Raw genomic sequence first — 24,834 nt, 5'->3', positions numbered from 1 at the left:
TAGCTAAATTAGCCCCCATCATGTTGTATGTATAGTTGGGGTTATTTTTGCCAGTGTGCATTACTTTACATTTATCCACATTAAATTTCATTTGCCATTTTGTTGCCCAATCACTTAGTTCTGTGAGATCTTTTTGAGGTTCTTCACAATCTGCTTTGGTCTTAACTATCTTGAGCAGTTTAGTATCATCTTCAAACTTTGCCACCTCACTGTTTATCCCTTTCTCCAGATCATTTATAAATAAATTTAATAGGATTGGTCCTAGGACTGACCCCTGGGGAACACCACTAGTTACCCCTCTCCATTCTGAGAATTTACCATTAATTCCTACCCTTTGTTCCCTGTCCTTTAACCAGTTCTCAGTCCATGAAAGGACCTTCCCTTTTATCCCATGACAGCTTAATTTACGTAAGAGCCTTTGGTGAGGGACCTTGTCAAAGGCTTTCTGGAAATCTAAGTACACTATGTCCACCGGATCCCCCTTGTCCACATGTTTGTTGACCCCTTCAAAGAACTCTAATAGATTAGTAAGACACGATTTCCCTTTACAGAAACCATGTTGACTATTGCTCAACAGTTTATGTTTTTCTATGTGTCTATGTGTAAATGCTGTCATTTACAGAGAAATTCATTCCCCCCTTCCTTTTTGAATTGACTCTCCCTTGCGGGAACATTGTCTGTCTGTCTGTCTCTCTCTCTCTCTCACACTCACACACACACACACTCACACACGGCACATCCTCAAACTCCATGAGCGGAGAGCCACCCATCTCTAATATCAGTTAAAGCAAACTGCACCTGATCAAGAGTTAGGGTTGTTGCAGGGTTCTCTTCAGCCAGGATTACTGTGAAATATGGGATCAATCCCAGAAGGGCAGCATATACAAATGGAGACTCAACAGGTGACAATTAGTTCACTGCTTCTTCTTGGAGACAGGTCCAAACCACAAATTTGGATTCGGATTTTGACCTTCCCAAAGATCAGGATTATTCAGATCAAGGTTAGGGTTAAGCCAGTTTGAGACAGAGAGAGAGAGGAGACAGATGTGAAATTCAGAGCCAGATCCAAGTTCAGATTATGAGATCCCCCGTCACAAAATGTGGGCGATGGGTAGGCTTTGGCACTAGAATTTTGGTTCAGATTCATTTAATCTTTTTACTTCCTTTAACACTTTGGGGCACTTCATATTTTGTAGTCACTATTGATCTCCCCCACCCCCCACCCCCATTATAAGAGCTCACACAGGTTTGTCCTGTCTCGCAATTCAACATCTAGGTCATGTAGCTGTTTCAGGAACCCTCGGTTTGGTGAAATGGCTCGGTGCTGGATGACACGTTGGACAGCATCGGTCAGTGATAAGTGATGGTAGATCATAAGGTAAGCCAGCACCAAGGTGGCGGATCTGCTTTTACCAAGAACGCAGTGAACTAAGATCTTTCCTGAAAAAGAGAAACAAAGATGAATTGTGCTGCTCCAGTCTGCTCAGAAGTGTCACTATGGGTCTTGGGCCGCTCAGCACATTGATAATGGACTGCCCTAGTTTTCACCTCTTGGACACTGCTTTGAATACATCATGGGTCAATGACCAAAAACCATTCTAATGTGATAGTTATTCAACCTCCAGTATATGAAATAAGTCGGGGGTCTCGGGCAAGTTAATTCTGGACAGATATCTCCTGCTCAAAATGCAGCGCTATTATGTGGCATTGTTGGCAGTCTTGGCAGAGAAGCCAAGTACTCATTGGGCCACAGAGACTAGTCAATGCTCTCAAATCCAGAGGCATTCGCTCAATAGAGGCACTGAGGAGTATTGTAGGGGTATTGTGGGAGAAGCTTGTAGTGCTGCTGCTGCTGCCTGTGCCAGACATATCCTGTGGATAACCGAGGTCAGTGCTCACTATGTGGTGCCACTCATGGGTGTTAAAAAAAAAAAAAAAAAAAGTATGGTACTCAAGATGCAACTGGGTCACACAGGTTCTTATACTGGCCTTACAGAGCCAGTGCCTATTGTGTTTCACCATAGCTAGTGCAATCTCGCAGCATGCAAGACTACTCCTACTAAATAGAGGGAGGTCAGACTTCAGAGTCCACAAGATATTATGTATCTCTGAGGTAAATTCCCTCCTGATTAACATCATCTTCTACGGAGCATGGCCCCCGAGGCAGAAAATCCTCTCAGAGGACAGGGGAGGCAGTGCCGGCAGAAAGTAGCCCCAACCTACCTTCCATTAACAGGCCTAAAAGGAGCTATCATGGCCCAAAACTAAGCTTGTGGTGGTTGGAGAATTGGGTGTGTCTAGGGTTGCTGGGAGGTGTGTTTATTCAGCACATCCCTACTGAAGCCTCTGTCAGATCTACAATTGCCTTCCCTGGTGGATCCTTTTGAGGGAGGGTATGGGGTGTGGGGGGGAGGGGGGCAGACGACACTGCCTCTTTCTCCTTTGAGATGAATCTGCTCTGAAGTGCAGCCCACCGTTGGCTCTTGGAGGTGCAGTTGATGCTAACTGGGGTGACTCTCGCCCTCTAAATAGTACAGTGATCCATTCCATAAGTGAACAGTAATTACTGGTAATGTTGGCTTGTGTCCTGATGGATTTGTAACAGGAGGAAACAGCATGACCCTGGACCTTGTCAATGGCTCATTGACACATCTCTCTGTGATAGCTGGTATCACAACATCACCTTATTGCAACATCTGCTCTTGGCTGTTTTGTAGCCAGTAAAGGAGTGATTCATGTGCATTTGCTTTCTGATGAATCAACGCAGAACACTGGTGCCATCATATCCCAGCTGTTATATATTAACCGCTCTCTAAATTACATCATCCTCCTCCATAGGCCTTTTTCCTTCTGTTCAAAAAAAGGGAAGCTGGTCTAGTGATTACAAAGGGGCCCATGTGGAGCCTGGATGCCTAGCTTTGCCACTGACTTGTTGTGTGACTTTGTGTGTACTATTTACAGGGGCGGCTCCAGGCCCCAGCACGCCAAGTGCGTGCTTGGGGCGGCATGCCACGGAGGGCGCTCTGCCGGTCACCGGGAGGGCGGCAGGCGGCTCCGGTGGACCTCCCGCAGGCATCCCTGCGGAGGGTCTGCTGGTCCCGCAGTTTCGGTGGAGCATCCACAGGCACTCCTGTGGGAGGTCCACTGGAGCCGCGGGACCGGCGACCGGCAGAGTGTCCCCCACGGCGTGCCGCCGTGCTTGGGGCGGCGAAATGGCTAGAGCCGCCCCTGACTATTTAACCTCTTGGTGTCCCGTTTTCCTCCCATCTCTAAAGGGAGACAGCCCATCATGACCCTGCTCGCCCAGATGAAAGGATCTGCAGGTCTGTAGTAGGCCAGTTCCTGGCTGGGACCAGAGGGATGAGGAAAGGTGTGCCCTTCTGGCCACAGGAGGTTAAGGGATAACCCGAGTTTTTGGTTCTGGCTGCATTGTGCATAGCTGGGTTTCCAGGGGAGAGGGGACATGAGAACCTTAACCCTGAGCTAAGGGTGAAGCTCAAGGATACAGTTAGGAAGAGGCCCAGGGAACAAGTGGCAACTAATTGGCTTGGGCAATACGTGGTGGCTCTTTACTGGGTTCCTGGGCTGGAAACCCAGAGTAATGGGCAGGTCTGGGTTCCCCTACTGGCTACAGGTAAAGTGATGTAAACCCCAAGAAAGGGATGGAGCTTATTTGGGAGCCTGAACAAAGGGCTGAATTTAAAGGGCCCAGAGCCAGGGCTGAAGACCCTAATGAGGACAAAATAGACCATTTATTTATTGGACTCTTTAATACCCTGGAAGGGGTTCATTCAGACTTTGACTTGGCCAGAGGGCCAAGCCATTGAAGACACAGCAAGGCTGGCCTGCGGGGCACAAAAAAAGGACTGTGATACCACACTCTGCCACTTGGAGGCGCTCCAGAGGTGAGTGTGCTGTGGGAGTCTGTCTCCCAGTGGTGTTGGGTAATGTTTGTATGGCAGCTGATGATCCTGGGATAAAAGGACTACAAAAGCACAGAGTATTATCAAGAGAGGCACTTACCGTTCAGAGCACTCAGTGCTTTATTAATGTACTCTGAGGCAGGGTAGAAATGCTCACGCAGGTTAAAATCAGTTGAATCTTCTGCAGCTATTCCACAATAATGGATTTCTTGGCCATAGAAGGCTTGATCTCCTTTACTTTCCCATGTGGAATGTGCAGCATTCAGTATATGGGTGATGCCAAATTTCCTCAGTTCTTCCTTGTCATGTGCAATCAAGCTACCAAGAATTAGGTATAAAAGGTCACAAGGAAAAGTATTAAATGAGAGTTTGATGTGGTCAAATCCCTGATGCCTATTGTTGAGACTGAATGTCACTGAACAGTTCAGGGTCTGTTACACTTGGAGATCTGTTTGCATGGCGCAACACCAAGTATGAGACAGAAAGTTGTGATTTCTAATCTGATGATCACATGGGAGCTGCACATAGAAAATATGCAATTGTATGTAAATATGGAAAGAGATTTCATGTCTACGAAAATAACCTCCTCTCTCTCTATCTGTGTAAGTTCCTATGAGTTTTAATGAGAATTAAAAGCCCAATCCTGAGAGATGCAAAGCTGCCATCGTTCCCACTGAAGTCAAGGGGTTTTGTTGGGCCTGAGTGCTTGACAAGGAGGTTCACTTCACAAATGGGTTCAGCATCTCCCATTTTGAAAGGACATAGTCAAGCTTTTAGTTTAGTCTGCAGCCATTTTGCCTCGATCTGTAATAATTTCCGAATGCATTTTTGCAGGACTAGGGGTGTTAGCCCACAGAACCTGGCTAAATTCCAGTGGTTAATTACATTCTGCCTGCTTAAAATTCAGCAGCTAGATTCATTTGTGGAGGGCATTCTTCATGTTTTGCCCTGAACTGTTGTGCAGCATTCCTCTGCACTGTTCAAGGCCTTCAGCCTTTCACCTTAAAGGGCTGTGCATTTCACTATGGGTGATGCATGTACATCAATGTAATATTTGTTGAGCATTTAGGATCCTCTGTGATGAACAGCAGCATATAGCAGGCAGCCATTAGTATTCTGCTTTTAAGGAGAGAGGTTCAGGTTGTTTGCACAGTATAAGTTAAGAAATTTGGAGGCTAGCTTTCAAGATGAAAAAGGCTTTATTAGCAAAATATAGTCTTAACTCTAGATTGTTAATTCATTTCCGCTTGCCAAGCAGCCTCCTGAGTGATTATACAGGTCTAATTCCCAGGAAACAGGCCATCAAAACTAAATCTATGATAGCGCTACGGACTACTGTACCGTATGGCACAGTTCAGATGCTAATTAATCTCCACTGACACAGGCTTGCTCAGAAAGGGCCTGATCCAAAGCCTATTGAACTCAATGGAAAGACCTATTGACTCCAGTGGACTTGGGCTCTAACTTCAAAGTCCTCTATTTCTTTCTCTTCCCCTCCTAAGAAAGTGCTTACTCTAGAGAATAGTTGATGCTTGTGCAAATGGTCCCACTGATTTCAATAGAGGGGAAAAGTCCTGTCTGCAGTTCTTGATAAATTCAGTTAAACTGTGTAGTTTTGCTTTTTACTAATTTCAATTTTTAAATAACTCTGTGCTCTTCTTCGATAGTCAAGATCTGCTGCCTTGTTCTGCTGCTCAGCCCTTTCTGGTGTTGGATCTTTGCAGAGCATACACAGACACTGTTCTCAACTGTGAATGGAAACCAGGATTTTTAAAAATGCTCTTGAAAGAATACAGATTTCCACTGACGTTATTAAACCCTTCAACAAAATAAATGCATTTTAAAATAAAAATGCAATGAAGATGGCCACCAATTGTGGTATGTCGTCAGCATGACAAGGCCTCCATTATACCATTGCAGGATCACTGGCCTCAAATCCAACAGGTTTGGAAAGCAGATCAGAACTCATGATTTGCACTTGCAGAATTTGAAACGTAAAGTATTGTTTCAATTTTTAAAACATATGGTCTTGTTTCCCCAGCACATGCTTGCTCATTATTTTATGCTCTGTTTGTTTATTGCTAAGACTTCCACTTTTCAGAATATAATCACAGGGAAATGTGGCTAAAGAATCACTAGTAGCTCCTTCCTTCTCTTATGGTAATTATCATGATTATTATGTCCAAATATTTAAGCCTGTTGATGGTGCCGGGAGACCTGTTTGATATAAAAACAGGGTTCTAGACTTGCACAGTTGGCAAAAGTAATGTTTCTTTATGCATCAGAAAGAAGCAAATACAGGGTGAAATCCTAGCCACCCTGCACTAAATTCATGTCAGAGGGCTTTGTGCAGATGACCTCTGTAGGGCTGGAATGAAATCCTTCTCTCCCAGTTGTACAGCCCCTAATGACACTTTTCTCTATTACGATTCCAGATCAGGAAGCCCTCTGAGCATGGAATGTTTATCAACCCCAGTGGGAGTTCTGCATGTAAAGGACTTTCTGGTTAGGGCCTAATTTATCCACCTTTGAAATTTAAATGCCTTGATCTAGCAAATATTAAGCATGGGAATAGGCCCACTGGGACTAAGCATGAAAAGAACATACTTAAATACTTCCTAAGCAGTAAGCACATGTTTTCTTTTCTGGATTTCTGCGGCCAACAGTGCAGATTGTATAGTTGATTATTTTAAAGCTATAATGCAGAGAAGTTGGTGTGTGTATTTAAATAAGATAAGAAATTTTGCAGTTAGGGAAGAGTTGAGAAGCAGCATAGAAAGTGTTAGGAAGGTTAGAGTCTTCTGGGAGAGCTGTAGGAAAGGGTTAAATTAGGCGTATAAGAAAAATTTCATCTATCTTAAGGCCTTGATTCAGCAAAGCGGTAAAGCACATGTATAACTTTAAGCACATTCTTACATCTTATTGACTTCAATTGTATTTAAGAACATACCTAAAGTTAAGCATGTGCTTAAGTGCTTTACTGAGTCAAGGTCTAAGAATGGGATAGCTACCACAGCTCCAAAATAGAGCAAAAATATTCCAAAAATAACTTTGTAACAGGGTGCTTGTAGGTCCAGGTGGCCTAATGATTGGTGTGCCCAACTTCCAACCCTTTGTTTCCTTGATCAAGGTGCCTCAGTCTTTCAGACAGTGAGGGGTAGGGGTCCTGGACCCTCCCACTCCATCAGGTCCCATCCCAGGGCCCTGTGTGAGTTGACTCCTGAACAGGGGGCATTCCAAGGAGGGAGTCTAAATCCACTGCCCTGAGCTACTTTAGGGTTGCCAGGTGTCTGGTTTTCGACCGGAATGCCCAGTCAAAAAGGGACCCTGGTGTCTCCTGTCAGCACTGCCGACTGGGCTGTTAAAAGTTCAGTCAGCGGTGCTGCAGGTCTGAGGCAGGCTAGTCCCTACATGTTCTGGCACCGTGTTGCACCCTGGAAGTCACCAGCAGGTCCAGTCCCTAGCTGGGGGTCCACGGGGCTCCTTGCACTGCCCCCACCCCAAGCACTGGCTCCGCACTCCCTTTGGCTGTGAACCAGCACGCGGAGCCTCCTGGCCCCCCTGCCTAGGAGCCGGACCTGCTGCTGGCTGCTTCTGGGATGCAGTGTGGAGCCAGGACAGGCAGGTAGCCTGCCTTAGCTCCGCTGCGCTGCTGACCAGGAGCTGTCTGAGGTAAGCCCATGCCCTAGTCCCGAGCCCCAGCCCTGAGACGTCCAAACCCGGAGCCCCCTCCTGCATTCCAAACCCCTCATCCCCGGCCCCACCCCAGAGCCTGCACCTCCAGCTAGAGCCTCACCCCCCTGCACCCCAACCCTCTGCCCCAGCCCTGCACCCCTCCAAACCCAGATCCCCCTCCTGCACCCCAAACTCCTCATCCCCAGCCCCATCGCAGAGCCCCTACCCCTTTCTGCACCCCAATCCCCTGCCTCAACCTGCAGCCCCCTCTTGCACTCCAAATCCCTCATCTCTGGCCCCAGCCCAGAGCCCATATCCCCACCCCCACCCCAACCCCCTGTCTCAACCCACAGCCCCCTCCCACATTCCGAATCCGTCGGCCCCACCCCTCAGCCTGGAGCCCCTTCCTGGATCCCAAACACCTCATCCCCAGAGCCCACACCCTGAACCCTTCATTTCTGACCCCACCCCCAGAGCCCTCACTCCCTCCTGGACCTCAACTCCCTGCCTCAGCCCAGTGAAAGTGAGTGAGGATGAGGGACAGCGAGCCACCGAGGGAGAGGGAATGTAATGAGCAGGGCCTTGGGGAAGGGGTGGGGCTAGGGTGTTCGGTTCTGTATGATTGGAAATTTGTCAATCCTAGGCTACTTCCTACCAGTGTCCCTTCAGTTTGGGGCATGTCCCATATAGTGCAATTTGTTGGGGTGGCTTGCCTCCCTTGGTGCCTTCTTGTGGATCTTGGGCCACATCCTGCCATGGTCCCAGGCTCCTTCAGGTGGGGCAGCTGTAAGTTTGGTGAAGCCAAACCCCACAATGTCTCTGGGGTGCAGTCACCCAGTTACTGGAAGCTCCTAGCTCTTCTCTGCAATCTCCCTTGGCTGGGAGACAGAACATGCTCCATAGTGGCTGACTTGGCCTGCAGCCTAGTGATCCTTCCTTTCACGCAGGGCTGTAGCTAGCTCCTGCCTTTTCACCAGTCAGCCCTGAATTGAGCCAGGCTCTCTCCTTTTCTACCCCTCCAGGCCTGGCATTGGCGGCAGGCTTAGCTGGGCCCAAAGGCTATCCTTAATCCCTACCATGCTGGCAGGCAGTTTCTCTGCTTCATCACAAACGTATTAACCAAAAGTAATGGGTCCGGTTTAATTAAAAAATGGTTATATTTGTGAGCAAAAAAAATCCAGCTGAAGATCAGTTTGCTCTAAAAACAAATTTTAGAGTGTTAAATTTTTTTAATATGAAAATATCCATTTCATGGAAATCTGTTGAAAAACAAAACCTGTCTCAAGAAATGAGAAATATTCTATACCAAATTTAGAGCGCTCTGGGTCTCAGTTGTATGCACAATTTGAGACTGTACTGTTTGGAGCATTTGTTAAATCCATTAAAAAAATAATTGTTGTAATTAAATATAAAATAATAAGGAAAAATATTGCATGTGGGAATTCTTTTCTAACTGTATTCTTTGGTATGGTAAGTACTTTCTTTAGTGTGTAATGCACACTCCATTTCTAATCTAAAAGTCAATTTTAAAACTACTAGTTGTTTTACAGATATCACCAAATAAAACAGTGAGACAACTTACATTGACAATCATAAAGAATGGCTCGGTTTCAAATAACACTTACATATCACCTATATACAGGTTAGGCCACACTTCATCCACATGATTTAATTCCATCCTGCAGCTGTCCAAAACATGCTCCAGCTCTTTGACAGGAGTGGCAGATGGGAAACGCTGATGGTTTGGAAGGTTCTGACCGTCTTCAGACATTGACCCTTTGGTTATGTATTGATTTAGCTTATCTGAGACCTGGTCACACACGATTGCTGAGGAATTGATAGTGGAGCTCCTGCTGAACTGTGCTTTCTTTGCTGACACTTGATGTTTCCAAGCAGCTGGATCTCTTTAAATAAGGCAGGCCTTATTCCAGCCCCTCTGATTCACTTGGCACCATGTCAGGGCTGGAATGGAAACTTTAACTGACAACACAAAAGTATGCAATAAACAAGTGTTAATCACAATATTGCACTGCATGCCCAAAGTAAACAATGTTACTGCAGCTCAGAGGAGCAGCCAGATCTCTCTGCAGAAGAACTGTCATTCTACTCCAGCACTGTTCTAGTATTAGTGGTAGTCAGCTAAAAACGGGGAGACCATTCATTTTAGAGAAAGGTGCAAAATAAACAAACTTCAGTACGTTTCCACTGGAGATTTACATGACTCTATCTAGGCTAAATACAATTAGGAAGGACTAGTCACCACTATGTTTACAAGTTTCTATATCTTTAACAACAAAATAATAATTAATGATCACAATGAGCTTTGCTGAGACTGAAGTAACCAGAACCAGGCATGACACCCACCCCATCTCATCTCCCAAGTGGAAATGCAGTAAACTCAGAGGAACGGCCAGGCCATCACCAGTGTTTCTGACTCCATCTCTCGTGGTTGGTGAAGTTTAACAAAGCACAGCTTGCTCCCATCATCACAACTGAGATCAGCCATGCCTCCTTCCAGGAACTTCCAAAGTCCCTAAATACCCTGAGTGTCTAGTGAGTCCTGAACTTAACCACTGTATACAATGGGGAAAATGTTTTGGCCAGCACAAGAAAAGCAGCCTGCGTTTCACCAGCTCTTGTCTAATGTGGGAGCCAACCTAACCTCCTTCATTGTGGGATCCTATATAGCTAGGGTCCCCATCAACAGGGCAACCATACAGGGTTTTGTGTGGGATGATGAGAATTTCCCTGTATAAGGAAAGAAAGAACAGATTGGGGCAGGGCTGGGCAGAGAACATATGAGTTGGATTGTATGACAGGATTGCTTTTGATGGTGGCAGCAGGGCTTAGCAGTCCTGGAGGTCCCTTATGGTTTAGGTCTTAAAGCTCATGCTTCAGGGTATCATCTGGTCACCTGCAGGAGTCAGGAAGGGATTTTCCACACACCCCCGATTCCCCATGTTGGATTTTTGTTTTTTGGTCTTCTTCCTCTGAAGCATCAGAGGTGGCCGTGGCTGGAGATGGGACACTGGACAGGGAGGGTCAGGGCTCGGAGATGGCACCAATCATTATTTCTCTCAGGTGGATAGCTGGCTATTTCTTGGTCATATGCTCAGGGTCTAACCAATCACCATATGTGGGGTTGGGAAGGAATTTTCCTCTGGGTCAGATTGGTCTCTCCTATTTTTTGCCTGTGGCATATAATAGTTTAATCTCTGGTGGGCTGTTGAACTTTGGTCTCATTTTGGTTATTGGGTTTAGTGTATGGGTGCTGTGTAGCCTGTGATATACAAGAGCTCAGGCTAGATGATCTGGTGGGGCTTTCTGGCCTTAGACTCTGACTCTAAGTGCTGGAGCAGAGAGTGCCATGTGCCCATTAACATTAGTGGAGACCCGATTTTATAGAGTCAGTCCCGATTTTTGGGTCTTTCTCTTATATAGGCTCCTATTACGCCCCACTCCCTGTCCTGATTTTTCACACTCGCTGTCTGGTCACCCTAAGCAGAGTGGAAGTTGTCAGCACCTCATAGGACTGGGCCTTGTGTATAAAATTATCAGAAGTGCCTAAGGGTCACATTTTTAGATACATTTGGGCACCTAAAGATGCAAATAGGCACCTACTGAGATTTTCAAAAGCACCTGGGCACTTAACTCCCACTAAAATCAATGGAAGTTACGTGCTTTTGAAAACCCCACTAGGTACTGTGACAGGGTCAGGCCAGATGGCTACAGGAGAGTGTTAGAAGGCAGATATATTAGTCCCAGATTAAGTAGGTCCCTTTTCCCTGGGTAAGGTAACAGGGGCAGTTCCAGAACAAGCAGGAACTTGCTGGAACCAATTAAGGCAGGCAGGCTAATTAGGACACCTGAAGCCAATTGAGAAGAAACTGTTAGAATCAATTAGGACAGGCTGGCTAATCAGGGCACCTAAGTTTAAAAAGGACCTCACTTCAGTTTGTAATGTGCATGCAAGGAGCTGGGAGCAAGAGGCATTAGGAGCTAAGAGTGGGAAGGTGTGTTGCTGGAGGATTGAAGAGTACAAGCATTATCAGACACCAGGAGAAAGGTCCTGTGGTGAGGATAAAGAAGGTGTTGGGAGGAGGCCATGGGGAAGTAGCCCAGAGAGTTGTAGCTGTCGCACAGCTGTTCCATGAGGTACTCTAGACAGCTGCAGTCCACAGGACCCTGGGCTGGAACCCGGAGTAGAGGGCAGGCCCGGGTTATCCCCAAACCTCCCAATTCCTGATCAGACACAGGAGGAATTGACCCGGACTCTGGGTTCTACCAGAGGGAAAGGTCTCTGGACTGTTCCCTGACCCACATGATGAATCTCTGAGGCGAACAAATCCGCCAATAAGCACAGGACCCACCAAGATAGAGGAGGAACTTTGTCACAGTACCTACATCTTTAGGTACCTAGGTACCTTTCAAAATGTTCCTAAGTGACTTAAGAGCTCCTCAGTCATTTAGATGCTTTTTAAAAATGGTACCCAGTATGAACAAAGTACAAGCTGTGGTGCAGTATACTTGGTATATATGGTCTTGTTCATTTGCCTGCTAATTTGCAAAATTCAGTAACTTGCAATAACAGGTCTTCCAGTTATTAGAGGGAAATGGTGAGTGTAAACTAGTAATGTACTATCACCTCCTGGCCCTTGAGTAGTCAGGAATGGTAGTGAGGAAGTTTGTTTTCTTCCGGTAGGCTGCAGAAAGGTGTTTTCTCTCCTTAAAATAATATGGGTCTGATTCTGTCACCCTTACTCATGTAGATTGGTGCCTTATTTCACAAGAAGTGCCATTACAATAAATAAAGCTACTCCCAGGGTAAGGTAATACTCAGTGTCAGTAAGTATGGGGCCCTTTATGAGCAAAGAGTAAATGCATAAAATGCTGACTTTGCAAATAAAAAATAATGATTTCTCACTGACCAGCTCTTCTGACAGGAGAACATCATTGTGTTATTTCTGGTATGGATGCCAGTCCAGCTCACTTCACTTTGTACTTCTCTCATCTACACTACTCAGGAAACTACTCTCCAGGACAGCAAATATTAATTTATAACAGGAACAACTTCTGCAGCTGTGACTTCATGGGACAGATGTTAGGGAGCACGCAAAGCATTATTTTGACAGGGAATTCCATGAATCTCACTCATGTGAATAATTCTGTCCATCCGAAAGCCATTAAGATACGCTATTTCCCTCACATATATTTTATATTTTTGATGCCTTCTCTTCCAAAGACTTAAAGCCTGAATTCTATTGTAATGTGAATGAGTGATAAATTATGATGAAACATTGACTCATACAAATCCCCATTAATTCAAATGGAGAATTTCAAAGCAAACACATTTCCCTCCGCTCCTTTGTGATGTATAAAGGTTGGCTTAAGGCAGTTGCTGTTATTCAAAACATTTTCCACTTGTATTTTTTTTAACTTTGCAATGTCCCCCCCTTCTATTCCATGGAGCTGTGATCTGCACTCACACCCCGATTCAGCAAAGCAATTGAGCTCATGTTGAAACAAAAGGTATGGGTTTAAGCATATGCGTAGTGCTGAGTTGAATCAGGATCCAAGCCTCGGGCTTGGTCTACACTGCCCCACAGTTCGGACAATGGGGATCTGAATAGCAGAGTGCACCAAAGTGTTGCGCTGTAACTCCCCATGTAGATGGTGAAGGCGCGAATGAAAAGGTGTCTAGTTTGCATTAATGTAGTCCTGTTGGTGAACTAGGAACCTTTTAGTTTCCACCTGCAGCATCTGCCCAGGGGAGTTACAGCATAGCACTTTGGTGCGCATTGCTATTCACACCCCTGCAGTCCGAACTGTGGGGCAGCTCCTTAGACTCTCCAGGAATCAAGTTTCATAAAGCTGTGGGATAGAAGAGAGGCAGCTGCTTAGTTACCACTATTCAAGTCCCCCAAAGATTTTGCAAATCACCTGCAGCAAAGACAGGGAACTGATCAGTCCTGATATTTCAAGAGTAAAAAAAACAAGGAGAAATGTGTTTACTTAATCTGGTGGGGGAAAGTTATTATAAGGTCATTTAGTCAATAAATCATTCTGAAGTAACGAAGGACAAAAGCAGATTTAGCTTTGTATCAGAAGGTGACTGGCTAATTTCCAGATAGATTGGTGGTGCCAAATTTGAATGCCTTTATATTAAAAATGGTATAGTTTATAGCTAAAAGTGTTGGGTTTTTTGTTTGTTTGTTTTTTAAACCAATGGTACCGAATGTTATGTGGACACCCTTACTTTTGATTTAAACCTGGTTTGTATCAGTTTAGCTTAACTAATGATTTAAATGAACTTAGTGCCTTATTAGGCTACATTGATGTAACCAGGTTTAAATCAAATTGAGTCACAAATTGAGTCTCTTTGCTCCAGTTTAACTAAATTGGTTTTAAAACTGATTTAAAGTTGAACCAGTGAAACTTTGCACATAGACAAGGCACTAGGGTTAAGCATGGACACTTGGGCACATGCCCAGGAACGGTCTCAAGCAGCTGGGAAGCAAGACAAGACCTTGTTTCAGCAAAGAGTCTTAACCTTACACACCTTCCCTGCTACCAATTCCAGTCCTGACTCTTGGGCCTGGTCTACACTAGTCTTTTAAACCGATTTTAGCAGCGTTAAACCGATTTAACGCCACACCCATCGGTATTACCATATCGGATTAGGGTTAGTGTGGCCGCAAATCGACGGTATTGGCCTCTGGGTGGTATCCCACAGTGCACCACTGTGACCGCTCTGGACAGCAATCTGAACTCGGATGCACTGGCCAGGTACACAGGAAAAGCCCCGCAAACTTTTGAAATTCATTTCCTGCTTGCCCAGCGTGGAGAGCTCATCAGCACAGGTAACAGTCCAGTCTGAGAATTGAAAAAGAGCTCCAGCATGGACTACATGGGAGGTCCTGGATCTGATCGCTATATGGGGAGAGGATTCAGTGCTAACAGAACTGCGTTCCAAAAGACGAAATGAAAAAGTATTTGAAAGAATTTCCAAGGCTATGATGGAAAAAGGCCACAGCAGGGACTCAGTGCAGTGCAGAGTGAAAGTTAAGGAGCTCAGACAAGCCTACCAGAAAACAAAAGAAGCAAACGGAAGGTCCGGTGCAGGGCCAAAAACATGCCGCTTCTACTCTGAGCTGCATGCAATTTTAGGGGGCTGCGCCACAACTACCCCACCCCTGTCCGTGGATTCCGAGGTGGGGGTTGTAATCTCTGCCATGGCTGAGGGATTCTGCGGACGGGGAAGATGAGGAGGAGGAAGAGGAGGACGAGCTTGCAGAGAGCACACAGCACTCCGTTAGCCCCAACAGCCAGGAGCTTTTTCTGACCCAGACGGAATTACCCTCCCAGCCCTCCCAAGCCACTATCCCAGACAATGAAGCCATGGAAGGGACCTCTGGTGAGTGTACCTTTGTAAATATCAAACATTGTTTTTTAAGCAAGCGTTTTTTAATGATTGATTTGCCCTGAGGACTTGGGATGCATTCGCAGCCAGTAAAGTTACTTAGAAAAGTTTGTTAACATGTCTGGGGATTGAGCGGAAATCCTCCAGGGACATCTCCAGGAAGCGCTCCTGGAGGTACTCCAAAAGCCTTAGCAGAAGGTTTCTGGGCAAGGCAGCCTTGTTCCGTCCACCATGGTAGGACACTTTACCACACCATGCATGTAGCAAGTAATCAGGTATCATTGCATGGCAAAGCATAGCTGCGTATGGTCCCGGCATTCAAGAAACATCCGTTCTTTATCTCGCTGTGTTATCCTCAGCAGAGTGATATCGTTCAGGGTAACCTGGTTGAAAATCAGGAATTTAATTAAGGGGACAGAGATGGCCATTTTCCTACTGGGTTCGTGGACTGCAGCTTAAAAGAAATCCTTCCTTGCACGTAGCCAAGCGGGGGGAGGGGAGGAGTGAAATAGCTATGAGCTTTTTCGCGTTTGGCTAGCAGGGATCTTCCCAGCTACCAGCCACGCAGTAGGGAGGGGGAAGGGGGGTAACTAGCAGTGAGCTTTCATGATACCAGCCATGTGGTGCGGGGAGGGGTAAAGCACTGTATATATGAAGGCTGCAGAAGCCAAAAGACAGTGGCTTACCATGGCCGCATGCAAGCTGAATTCTGATGCCTGGACCTGCGTCTGTGAGATCTGTAACACCAGAGCCGCAGGCACTCAATATTAAGATGCAAAATGCGACCTTGTAGTGAAATCACATGTGCTATGTAAGGTGAATAGTGTTGTTCACTGTGAAAGAGGATAACCATTGTTCTGTAAAATGTATCTTTTTAAATACTTCTCTCCCTTTTTTCCCTCCCTCATGCAGCTGCAAATTTTTCAAGCCTCCCTACTCCATCCCAAAGGCTAGCTCAGATAAGGCGGAGGAAAAAGAAGACGCGAGATGAAATGTTCTCGGATATCATGGAAGTAACCCGCAAGGAAAGAGCTCATCTGAATGAGTGGAAGGAGGTGGTATCAAATTACAGGAAAGATGCCAGTGAACGTGAGGACTGGAGGGACGCTTGAGATCAGAGGTGGCGGCAGGAAGATCAGCGGTGGCGGGATGCAACTCTGGGGCTGCTGCGTGATCAAACTGACATGCTCCGGCGTCTGGTGGAGCTTCAGGAATGGCAGCAGGATCACAGAGTGCCGCTGCAGCCCCTGTATAACCACCCTCACCCCTCACCATGTTCCACATCCTCCTCACTCAGACGTGTAAGAACGCGTGGAGGGAGGCTCCGTGCACCCGCCCACTCCACCCCCGTGGACAGACCAACCAGAAGGCTGTCATTACTGTGAAATTTTTTTAGTGGGCTTTTCCATCCCTCCTATCCTCCTCCCAAACCACACCCAGGCTACCTTCTCAGTTCTCTCCCTCTTTTTATAATGAATTAATAAAGAATACATGATTTTTAAACTATAGTGACTTTATTTCCATAAGCAAGCTGTAATCAAAGGGGGAGGGTGGGTTGCTTACAGGGAATGAGTCAATCAAGGGGGGTGGGGGTTCATCAAGGGGAAACAAACACAGCAGTCACGCCCTACTCTGGCCAGTGATGAAGCTCGTTTTCAAAGCTTCTCTGATGCGCACCACTTCCTGGTGTGCTCTTCTAATCTCCCTGGTGTCTGGCTGCGCGTAATCAGCGGCCAGGTGATTTGCCTCAGCCTCCCACCCCGCCATAAAGGTCTCCCCCTTACTCTCACAGAGATTGTGGAGCACACAGCAAGCAGCAATAACAAAGGGGACATTGGTTTGGCTGAGGTCTGAGCGAGTCAGTAATGTGCTCCAGCGCGCCTTTAAACGGCCAAAGGCACATTCTACCACCATTCTGCACTTGCTCAGCCTGTAGTTGAACAGCTCCTGACCACTGTCCAGGCTGCCTGTGTATGGCTTCATGAGCCATGGCATCAAGGGGTAGGCTGGGTCCCCCAGGATAACTACAGGCATTTCAACATCCCCAACTGTTTTTTCTGTTCTGGGAAGTAATTCCCTTGCTGCAGCCGTTTAAACAGAGTAGTGCTTCTGAAGACGCGAGCGTCATGAACCCTCCCTGGCCATCCCACGTGGATGTTGGTGAAACATCCCTTGTGATCCACCAGTGCTTGCAGCACCATGGAAAAGTACCCCTTGCAGTTTACGTACTGGGTGCCCTGGTGCTCCGGTGCCAAGATAGGGATATGGGTTCCATCTATCGCCCCCCCCCACAGTTAGGGAATCCCATTGCAGCAAAGCCATCCACTATGGCCTGCACGTTTCCCAGAGTCACAACCTTTTGTAGCAGCAGCTTAATGATTGCTTTGGCTACTTGCATCACAGCAGCCCTCACAGTAGATTTTCCAACTCCAAATTGATTCCCGACTGACCGGTAGCTGTCTGGCGTTGCAAGCTTCCAGAGGGCTATTGCCACTCGCTTCTCCACTGTGAGGGCTGCTCTCATCTTGGTATTCTGGCGTTTCAGGGCAGGGGAAAGCAAGTCACAAAGTTCCATGAAAGTGCCCTTACGCATGCGAAAGTTTCGCAGCCACTGCGAATCGTCCCACACCTGCAACACAATGCAGTCCCACCAGTCTGTGCTTGTTTCCTGGGCCCAAAATTGGCGTTCAATGGCTAGAACCTGCCCCATTACCATCAGGATCTCCAAAGCGCAGGGGCCCGCGGTTTGAGAGAATTCTGTGTCCATGTCCTCATCACTCTCATCGCTGCGCTGCCGTAGCCGCTTCCTCCTCGCCTGGCTTTGCAGGTCCTGGTTCAGCATAGACTGCACGAGAATGCGCGAGGTGTTTAAAATGTCCACGATTGCGGTATTGAGCTGAGCAGGGTCCATGCTTGCTGTGCTATGGCGTCTGCACAGTTCAACCAGGAAAAAAGGCGTGAAACGGTTGTCTGCTGCTTTCACGGAGGGAGGGGTGAAGCTGTACCCAGAACCACCCGCGCCAATGATTTTTGCTCCATCAGGCACTGGGATCTCAACCCAGAATTCCAAGGGGTGGGGGAGACTGCAGGAACTATGGGATAGCTTCGGGATATCTACCCACAGTGCAATGCTCCGGAAATCGACGCTAGCCTCGGACCATGGACGCACACTGCCGAATTAATGTGCGCTGTGTGGCCGCGTGCAATCGACTTTATACAATCTGTTTTACAAAACCGGTTTATGTAAATTTGGAATAATCTTATAGTGTAGACGTACCCTTGGATAAAGAACCAGAGAGAGGGAGGCGGCCTGTGCTCGGGGCTCAAGCTGGAGACCAGGAAAGAACCGAAGTGAAATTGGGTGTCAAATTGTGGGGAATGTGTTCTAGCAAGTGGGGAGAGGTTCTAGCATTTGCCTGACTAGTCTGTGGTCTGGTTTTGTTGGTAGAGGGGAGCAGCAGCTAAGAGGGGCCCAGGAAGAGGTGGGGAGGAAGGGAAAAGGGAGATGCTAACATCAAGTATACTCATCAGTGCTTCTAGAGCAGTGTGGATTAATGGTATTAACACAGGAGGGGGAGTTGGAAACTTCTGAGTTCTGGTTAAATTGAGCAAGTAGCTTAAACTCATGGAGTGCTCCACTCATTACTAGGCTGCAGCCTCTGCCTGGCCACCCTGTTGATTAGCTCGTGAGGTCTATGCTCCTTCCTGTTGTTGCATAACATCACTCTATGTCTCTCTCTGGTCTGCAGCACCTCTCTTGCTCCAGGAACCACACCATCCTCTTTGTGATTTGGCCTCCATTAAGCCCTTCAGAGTGAACACCCCATCACACTCACTACATCAGTTTTTCCATCTTTAAAATGGGTGTGAGGATTAATGAGTTAATGCTTGCAAAGCATTCTGAAGATACAACACCTATTGAAAGATGTAATTTCCTACATCTTATTCTCTGCAAACTGTATACACATGTAAGGGTTTGCTGGAAGAGCTACCAGGCTGGCAATGCCCAAGTCATCACTCTGACAGCTATTTAGTTGCCCGCATGAGTTGGTAGTCTTAGGACAATTTCAGGAAGTGGGTGAGACAGAGTGGGGAATGTTCTCACTGATGCTATTTGCCTCAGGTGAACTATCAGCAGAACACTCAAGTACCTTGCAAGAGCAATAGTGAATGCTGAATGTTACTGAAATTTACATGAGTGTATTGGGTGGACTTCTGAGAAGCTTCCATCCTCACTGAAAGTGGGAAGCACAATGAGAAACTGTAGCCAGGGGCCCATATACACTACAGTTGTAGCCAAGTCAGGGGACCAGGTTACAACATGCTCCCAGTTTTTAATGTAGACGAGACCGCAACTGTATTGTACAAGTAAATAAAATCCTTGGGCATATCCAAGGCATTAGCACAGCTCAAGGACTGCCCAGCCCATCTAGACTACACAATGGAACCATGTTGTAACCACACTGGGGACAGATATATAATGACTAATTTGTGCTCCTAGTGTAGATGAGGCATAAGCTAGAAAGAGCTGTGCTCTTCTTAGAGGGCCTGAGGTACCCCCCAAAAATCACTTAAATTACTATTTATTACAATCATTAGTTTGTTTCTAGTATGTATTTTTATTTGTTGCCAATGTGTATTGCTAGTAGATACATTTAATAAGTGCAGTGATTCTGAAGACCAAATTTTCATGAGAACATTCCTAGACATTTAAAAAGTAACTTAAAGATAGTTTGGATCTATTCACTGATCAACAGCCTCTTGTTTGCCGTAGCTGAATGTCCAAATTTCGCAGCTGTTTTAGAAACCCTCTATTGGGTGAAATCCATCGATGTTCCTTCACTGCTTTGATGGCTTTGATCAAGGGGAGGTGATGATTTATCATGAGATATGCCAACACCAAAGAAGCTGACCTGCTTATTCCAACTGCACAGTGCACCAAAATTTTAGCTAGGAAGAGAAAATGAAAGCAAGTTATGGCCATGGAAGATCAGCAATATGTCAGATGAAGTTTAAATTAAAGGGGAGAAAAAAATCCCAGAGACTCTGAACAAAGTAGTTAGGTTAACAAGTTTGATTTCTAACCCTGGTAGATACATCACATGAACTGCTAATAATCCTGCTCACAAAAGTAATATTTATTCATACTTGATATCTCTTTTTGATAAGATTACAAATTTGGTTGATAAAGGTAACAGTGTTGATGTAATATACTTAGATTTCTGCAAGGTGTTTGGCTAGGTATCACATGACATTTTCATTAAAAAAAAAGAATGATATAAAATTAACATGGCACCCATTAAATGGATTAAAACTGGTTACTGCTCGCTCTCAAAATGTAATAGAAGTGGGGAATTGTCACTTAGTGGATGTGTTTCCAGTGGGGTCCCACAGGCATTCATTGTTTGCCCTGGGCTATTTAACATTTTTTATCCATGACCCAAATCATCACTGATAAAGTCTGCAGATGACACACAAATTGGAGTGGTAAATAATGACGAGGTCAGGTCACTGATTTAGAGCGATCTGGATCACTTGGTAAATTGGGACTTAAGCAAACTGTATGCACTTTAATATGGCTAAATGTAAATATATACATCTAGGAACAAAGAATGTAGACCATGTTTACTTGAAATCAATGGGGGCTACCCCTATAAATAAGGGTTGTAAGATTGGGCCTGGATGGATGGAGAAAACACAAGCTAAACTACAAGATAAATAAGAGGTATATTGCCGTTAGATGAAGATCTGCCCTTTGTGGACCATTGTTAATTGTTCTATTGTGGTAGTGCCTAAGGACCCAGCCCACTTATTCTAGGCACTGTGCAAAGAGATTATTCACTAGATTTTGTACAATGCATTGAAGGTTTCTGTAGTGCGGAGTGTTATCCTTCATGGCCCAATCCTGCAGCCCTTACTCACAGTGGGAGAATTCCTTAGCAATGAATGAGACTCCTCACATGAGTAAGGGCTGTCGGATAAGGCTGTCTGTCTCTTTACACATTTGTGTTTATTTAAAAATGTATTTTTTACAATATATAATACATTGAGACAACAGATCAGCTAAGGCTGAATACAAGCATGACTAATGAAAATAAATAAACAAAACACAGGGGTGGCAACAATGCACAATCAACCTGTGGAACTTGTTGCCAGGGGATGTTGTGAAGGCCAAAATATAACCAGGTTCAAAAAGAACTAGATAAGCTCACGGCGGATAAATCCATCAGTGGCTATTAGCCAAGATAGTCAGGGATGCAACCCCATGCTCTGGGTGACCCTAGCCTCTGACTGCCACAAGCGGGGAGTGGACAACAGGAAAAAGATCACTTGATCGTATGTTCTGTTCATTCCCTCTGAAGCACCTAGCATTTGCCACTGTCTGAAGCCAGGATACTGGGTTAGATGGACCATTGGTCTGACCCACTATGGTTGTTCTTATGTTCTTATCCCTCTTGGACCATGTCTATGAGCTTTTCATACAGAAAATGAATACATCAGGCCAAAACACCTGTCAGAGATGGTTTACATAATATTCAGTCCTTCCATGAGTGCAGGGGACTGGACTAGATAACCTCTTGAGGTCCCTTCCAGTCCTAGGATTCTATGAAATCACATTACAGAATAATAGGTTTAAAACAGGGATACCTTTCTAAATGTCTTTTAGCTATGCATCCTTATTCTTCCCCCCTCCTTTCCTCTTTCTTGTCCTAGCCTCATACGTTCTTTCTATATACTGTAGTATTGTAGCTTTGCTCTCAGCAGGATTCATGGTGTCAGTAATTTGTATCCATTTTACATGTTCATTTTTCCTCTTCTAGATTCAGCCTTTCTTCCCAGTTATTTTCACTTTGATTTTTTTCTCTCCTTTATTTTCTACCCCAATCTCTCCTCACCCTTTCTACTGTGAGTTTGGTCTTTTTTCTCCCCTCCACTTCTCTGCATCCTCCCTTGGTTCTTTTGAGATACTGGGGCTGGGAAGGAAAAGGTGCTGAGCACAGGTTGCACCCACCCTCCAAAGAGTGGGTGGTGAGTGCTCCAGAAAGTGAGCAGGTGACCATGAGTTAATGGGTATCACCCTCTAGATGTGATTGTAGACCAAACTTGCGGGACCAACCTGTCAAAATAGCATGTAATCTAAAACCAAACTGAACAGCAATGATTTCATACCTCCTGGTGTATTCAAGGCTTTATGTATAAACTCTGCTGCAGAGAAAAAGTATTGGCTTATGTCGAAGTCTGGAAGGTCATAGGCTGGTATGCCATAGTAATCAATGGTAGTGCCATAAAAGTCTTGGCCTCCTTGGCAAAACATTGTGCCATGGGCAGCATTTAAAACATGGGTAATGCCCATCTTCCATAAACAAAATCTGTTGTGAGCTGTAACTCTAAGGAAAAGACAAACATAAACAAATAGATTTGCAGAGATATTTACATAGTAAGAAAACTTTTGTGGTTGCATTTTCTAGGGCAGAAATTAAGACATTGTTTCTCCAGACTACACAACAATTAACTACCCAATCATAATTTTTATCCGAAATAGATTTTAAGGACTGCACTGTTCGAACCTTCATCAAATAACACAACCAAGAACTGCCTCAATGCAATATTCATAAGCCATGCTCACAATAAACAGGAGCACCAGAATTATAGCAGTCTGAAAGAGGCAAAAAGTAGTGTTGCTCTTAAATTCTACTGAGCCATTCCATAACGTTATACTTACAGATCTCCTAAGAAGAGGTTAGGCCATACTTCATCAGTGTGGTTACACGAAGATAATCCAGTGTTCAAAAGCTGCTCTATGTCTTTCACTGTAGGGACCTCAGCTGTACATGTCTCAGAACCTTCAGGGTCCTTTGCGAGCAACACATCCCCTTCAGCCATTGTCATTAAAACAGAAACTGTGCTCTCAGAAATCTGAGAAACTGAACCAATGTTGCCTTGTTTACTTGAATTTTGCCAACATTCTCAGCTGTCATTTTCATTCACGGAGACTAGTGGCAACAGGTGCTGATCAGCAGCATGGTAATATCCTGATCAACATACTGTAAAAGAAACGCAGTAGCCGTATCTTCCAAGACAGCCATTAAATGATCAACAGCACTAAAAAGCAAAGGCTAATCAGTGCAATTATCATTTAAAGTAGGGAAAATATTTTAAGTCACAGTGAGCTAAAGAAGAGTATATTTGTCGTTAGTGCTTCGTCTGGTCTCCCCATCTGGAGCACCACTTCCCTCCTGGCTGTCTTGTTCTCCTTTCCCACAACAGAATGGGGCCCCTGCCAACTGCCAGAAATCCCCTCCTCCCAGTGGGCTGCTGGTATTCTCCCCACCATCCCTAGCTTCTTGTACAGCCCCTCTCCAGACTCTGACATTTTTCCCCATATGAGAGTTCAACTTCTAATGCAACCCACCTTCCCTGCTGGTTGTCAGCCTAAAAGACTTACTTGTCAGGCATTGCCAGCAGGGGGAAGTGGGTTGTATTGGGATGGCAGGTCAGAGGTTGAGGTCGGGTGAGTCTGGAAGATCACTGCAAGCATGATTCTTAACCTACTATGCTCTCAGCAGCCACAAACCCACCCTCCCCTGCAAGCCTAGTACGTTTATCAGGACCCAGGCGCACTAACTCAGGAATTAGCCACTTAAGGATTAACATTAAAAAGACCAACCTTGAACAATGCTCATCTCATTTAATTATTTTTCAGCTAAAATTATTTAGTTGAAAAATGCATCCTAGATACAACCAAAATTGCCTCGCCCCTTCCACAGAGGTAGCAATGTCATAGTCTTGAGCCAGGGACTTCAAACTTGTGTGCACACGCTAGCTCCCTGCCTGCAATATTCCCATCTCCCAAGACAGACCTGTCATTACACACTATGAAATCGCAAACACAGCAGCTGCCATTAGAGACATGTAGCCCTATATTAAGTGAATAAAAGGCCTGGTGAAGAACAAACTTTCCAGACAGTCACATTAATAATTGTCCCCAAGATGCACAGAGGCTATTACAAAAGTAACTGCTACAAAGCCATACACACAGCGCAAGAGGTTCCAATGACATGGTAAGCATAAGGATGACTGTTGAGTGGATTATGATGTCACTAGCTATCACCCATTCTCTCGTGCTTTGGAGTGGTTCACTGAATGAACTACTGACTTTTCATCTTTGGCAGAGGGGGGAATCTGAATCTAAATGTGTCATGTTTCATTTTCTATTAGTTATGAGTATAGTTTATCAGTAAATCATATCTGCCATAGGATTATATGACCAGCATTTTTGTTGAGGAGAAGACCAGGGATAAACTGGGATACAAAGTTGCATAGGTGAAATTTACCACTCCTGGGGTATATTCTCATCAGGATGCATGGAGACTCCCATGTGTAACTCCCACTGGGCTATACTGTAATCTTACAATCAGGGGCAGTGATTGCACATAAACATGTGCAGTCCTTGGCATGTGGCCTTGCAAAAGTCAATGTGTTTCTATAACAGAATTTTGTCTAAACACAATGGCCCAAAAGCCTGAACTCCTTATTCAGCTATAAAACTCTCATTGATTTCCATTACAACTTTTCTTATGTAAGAACTGAAGGCCATGCTGCTCCTTCCAGTGGAAAAACCTGTGGGTGGAAAACTGTGAACCTGAGCTGAATGATGGTGGGGTTTGATTTCCAAGACCCAAAGACCCATGGGATCCACTCTAGGGTAGGGCCACCTGCACAGAAACGCTGTACCTCCGCACTGTCTCCTGCTCCCCTACTGTTGTCTGTAAACATGGCTTTGGTGGAGCTTCCCTTGCCAACCGCTTCCCTTGG

At 45.5% G+C, this 24,834-nt stretch overlaps 2 protein-coding genes across 7 annotated transcripts; both read right to left on the bottom strand.

Moving 5' to 3' along the window:
* Positions 1–513: 513 nt before the first annotated feature.
* LOC120368908 (dual specificity protein phosphatase 26-like) lies at positions 514–9,574 on the bottom strand. The gene is made up of 3 exons (XM_039481645.1): positions 9,224–9,574; positions 4,024–4,241; positions 514–1,440 (listed from the first exon to the last, which is right to left on the bottom strand). The coding sequence occupies exons 1-3, from the start codon at positions 9,367–9,369 to the stop codon at positions 1,229–1,231; spliced, it is 576 nt and encodes a 191-aa protein (XP_039337579.1). The 5' UTR covers positions 9,370–9,574; the 3' UTR covers positions 514–1,228.
* A 10,049-nt stretch (positions 9,575–19,623) lies between these two features.
* LOC120368838 (dual specificity protein phosphatase 13-like) lies at positions 19,624–24,834 on the bottom strand. 6 transcript variants are annotated; one of them, XM_039481488.1, is made up of 4 exons: positions 24,754–24,834; positions 22,742–23,063; positions 22,189–22,406; positions 19,624–19,968 (listed from the first exon to the last, which is right to left on the bottom strand). In XM_039481488.1, the coding sequence occupies exons 2-4, from the start codon at positions 22,906–22,908 to the stop codon at positions 19,769–19,771; spliced, it is 585 nt and encodes a 194-aa protein (XP_039337422.1). In that variant the 5' UTR covers positions 22,909–23,063; positions 24,754–24,834; the 3' UTR covers positions 19,624–19,768. The 6 variants fall into 6 exon arrangements, with proteins under 6 accessions (XP_039337422.1, XP_039337423.1, XP_039337419.1 ...); XM_039481489.1 differs by lacking the exon at positions 24,754–24,834 and adding an exon at positions 24,057–24,091; XM_039481485.1 differs by lacking the exon at positions 24,754–24,834 and adding an exon at positions 23,687–24,058.

This window comes from Mauremys reevesii, linkage group 7 (genome assembly GCF_016161935.1).
Source record: "Mauremys reevesii isolate NIE-2019 linkage group 7, ASM1616193v1, whole genome shotgun sequence".
NCBI classification, from domain to species: Eukaryota; Metazoa; Chordata; order Testudines; family Geoemydidae; genus Mauremys; species Mauremys reevesii.
This window is presented reverse-complemented; position numbering and strand designations above follow the sequence as displayed.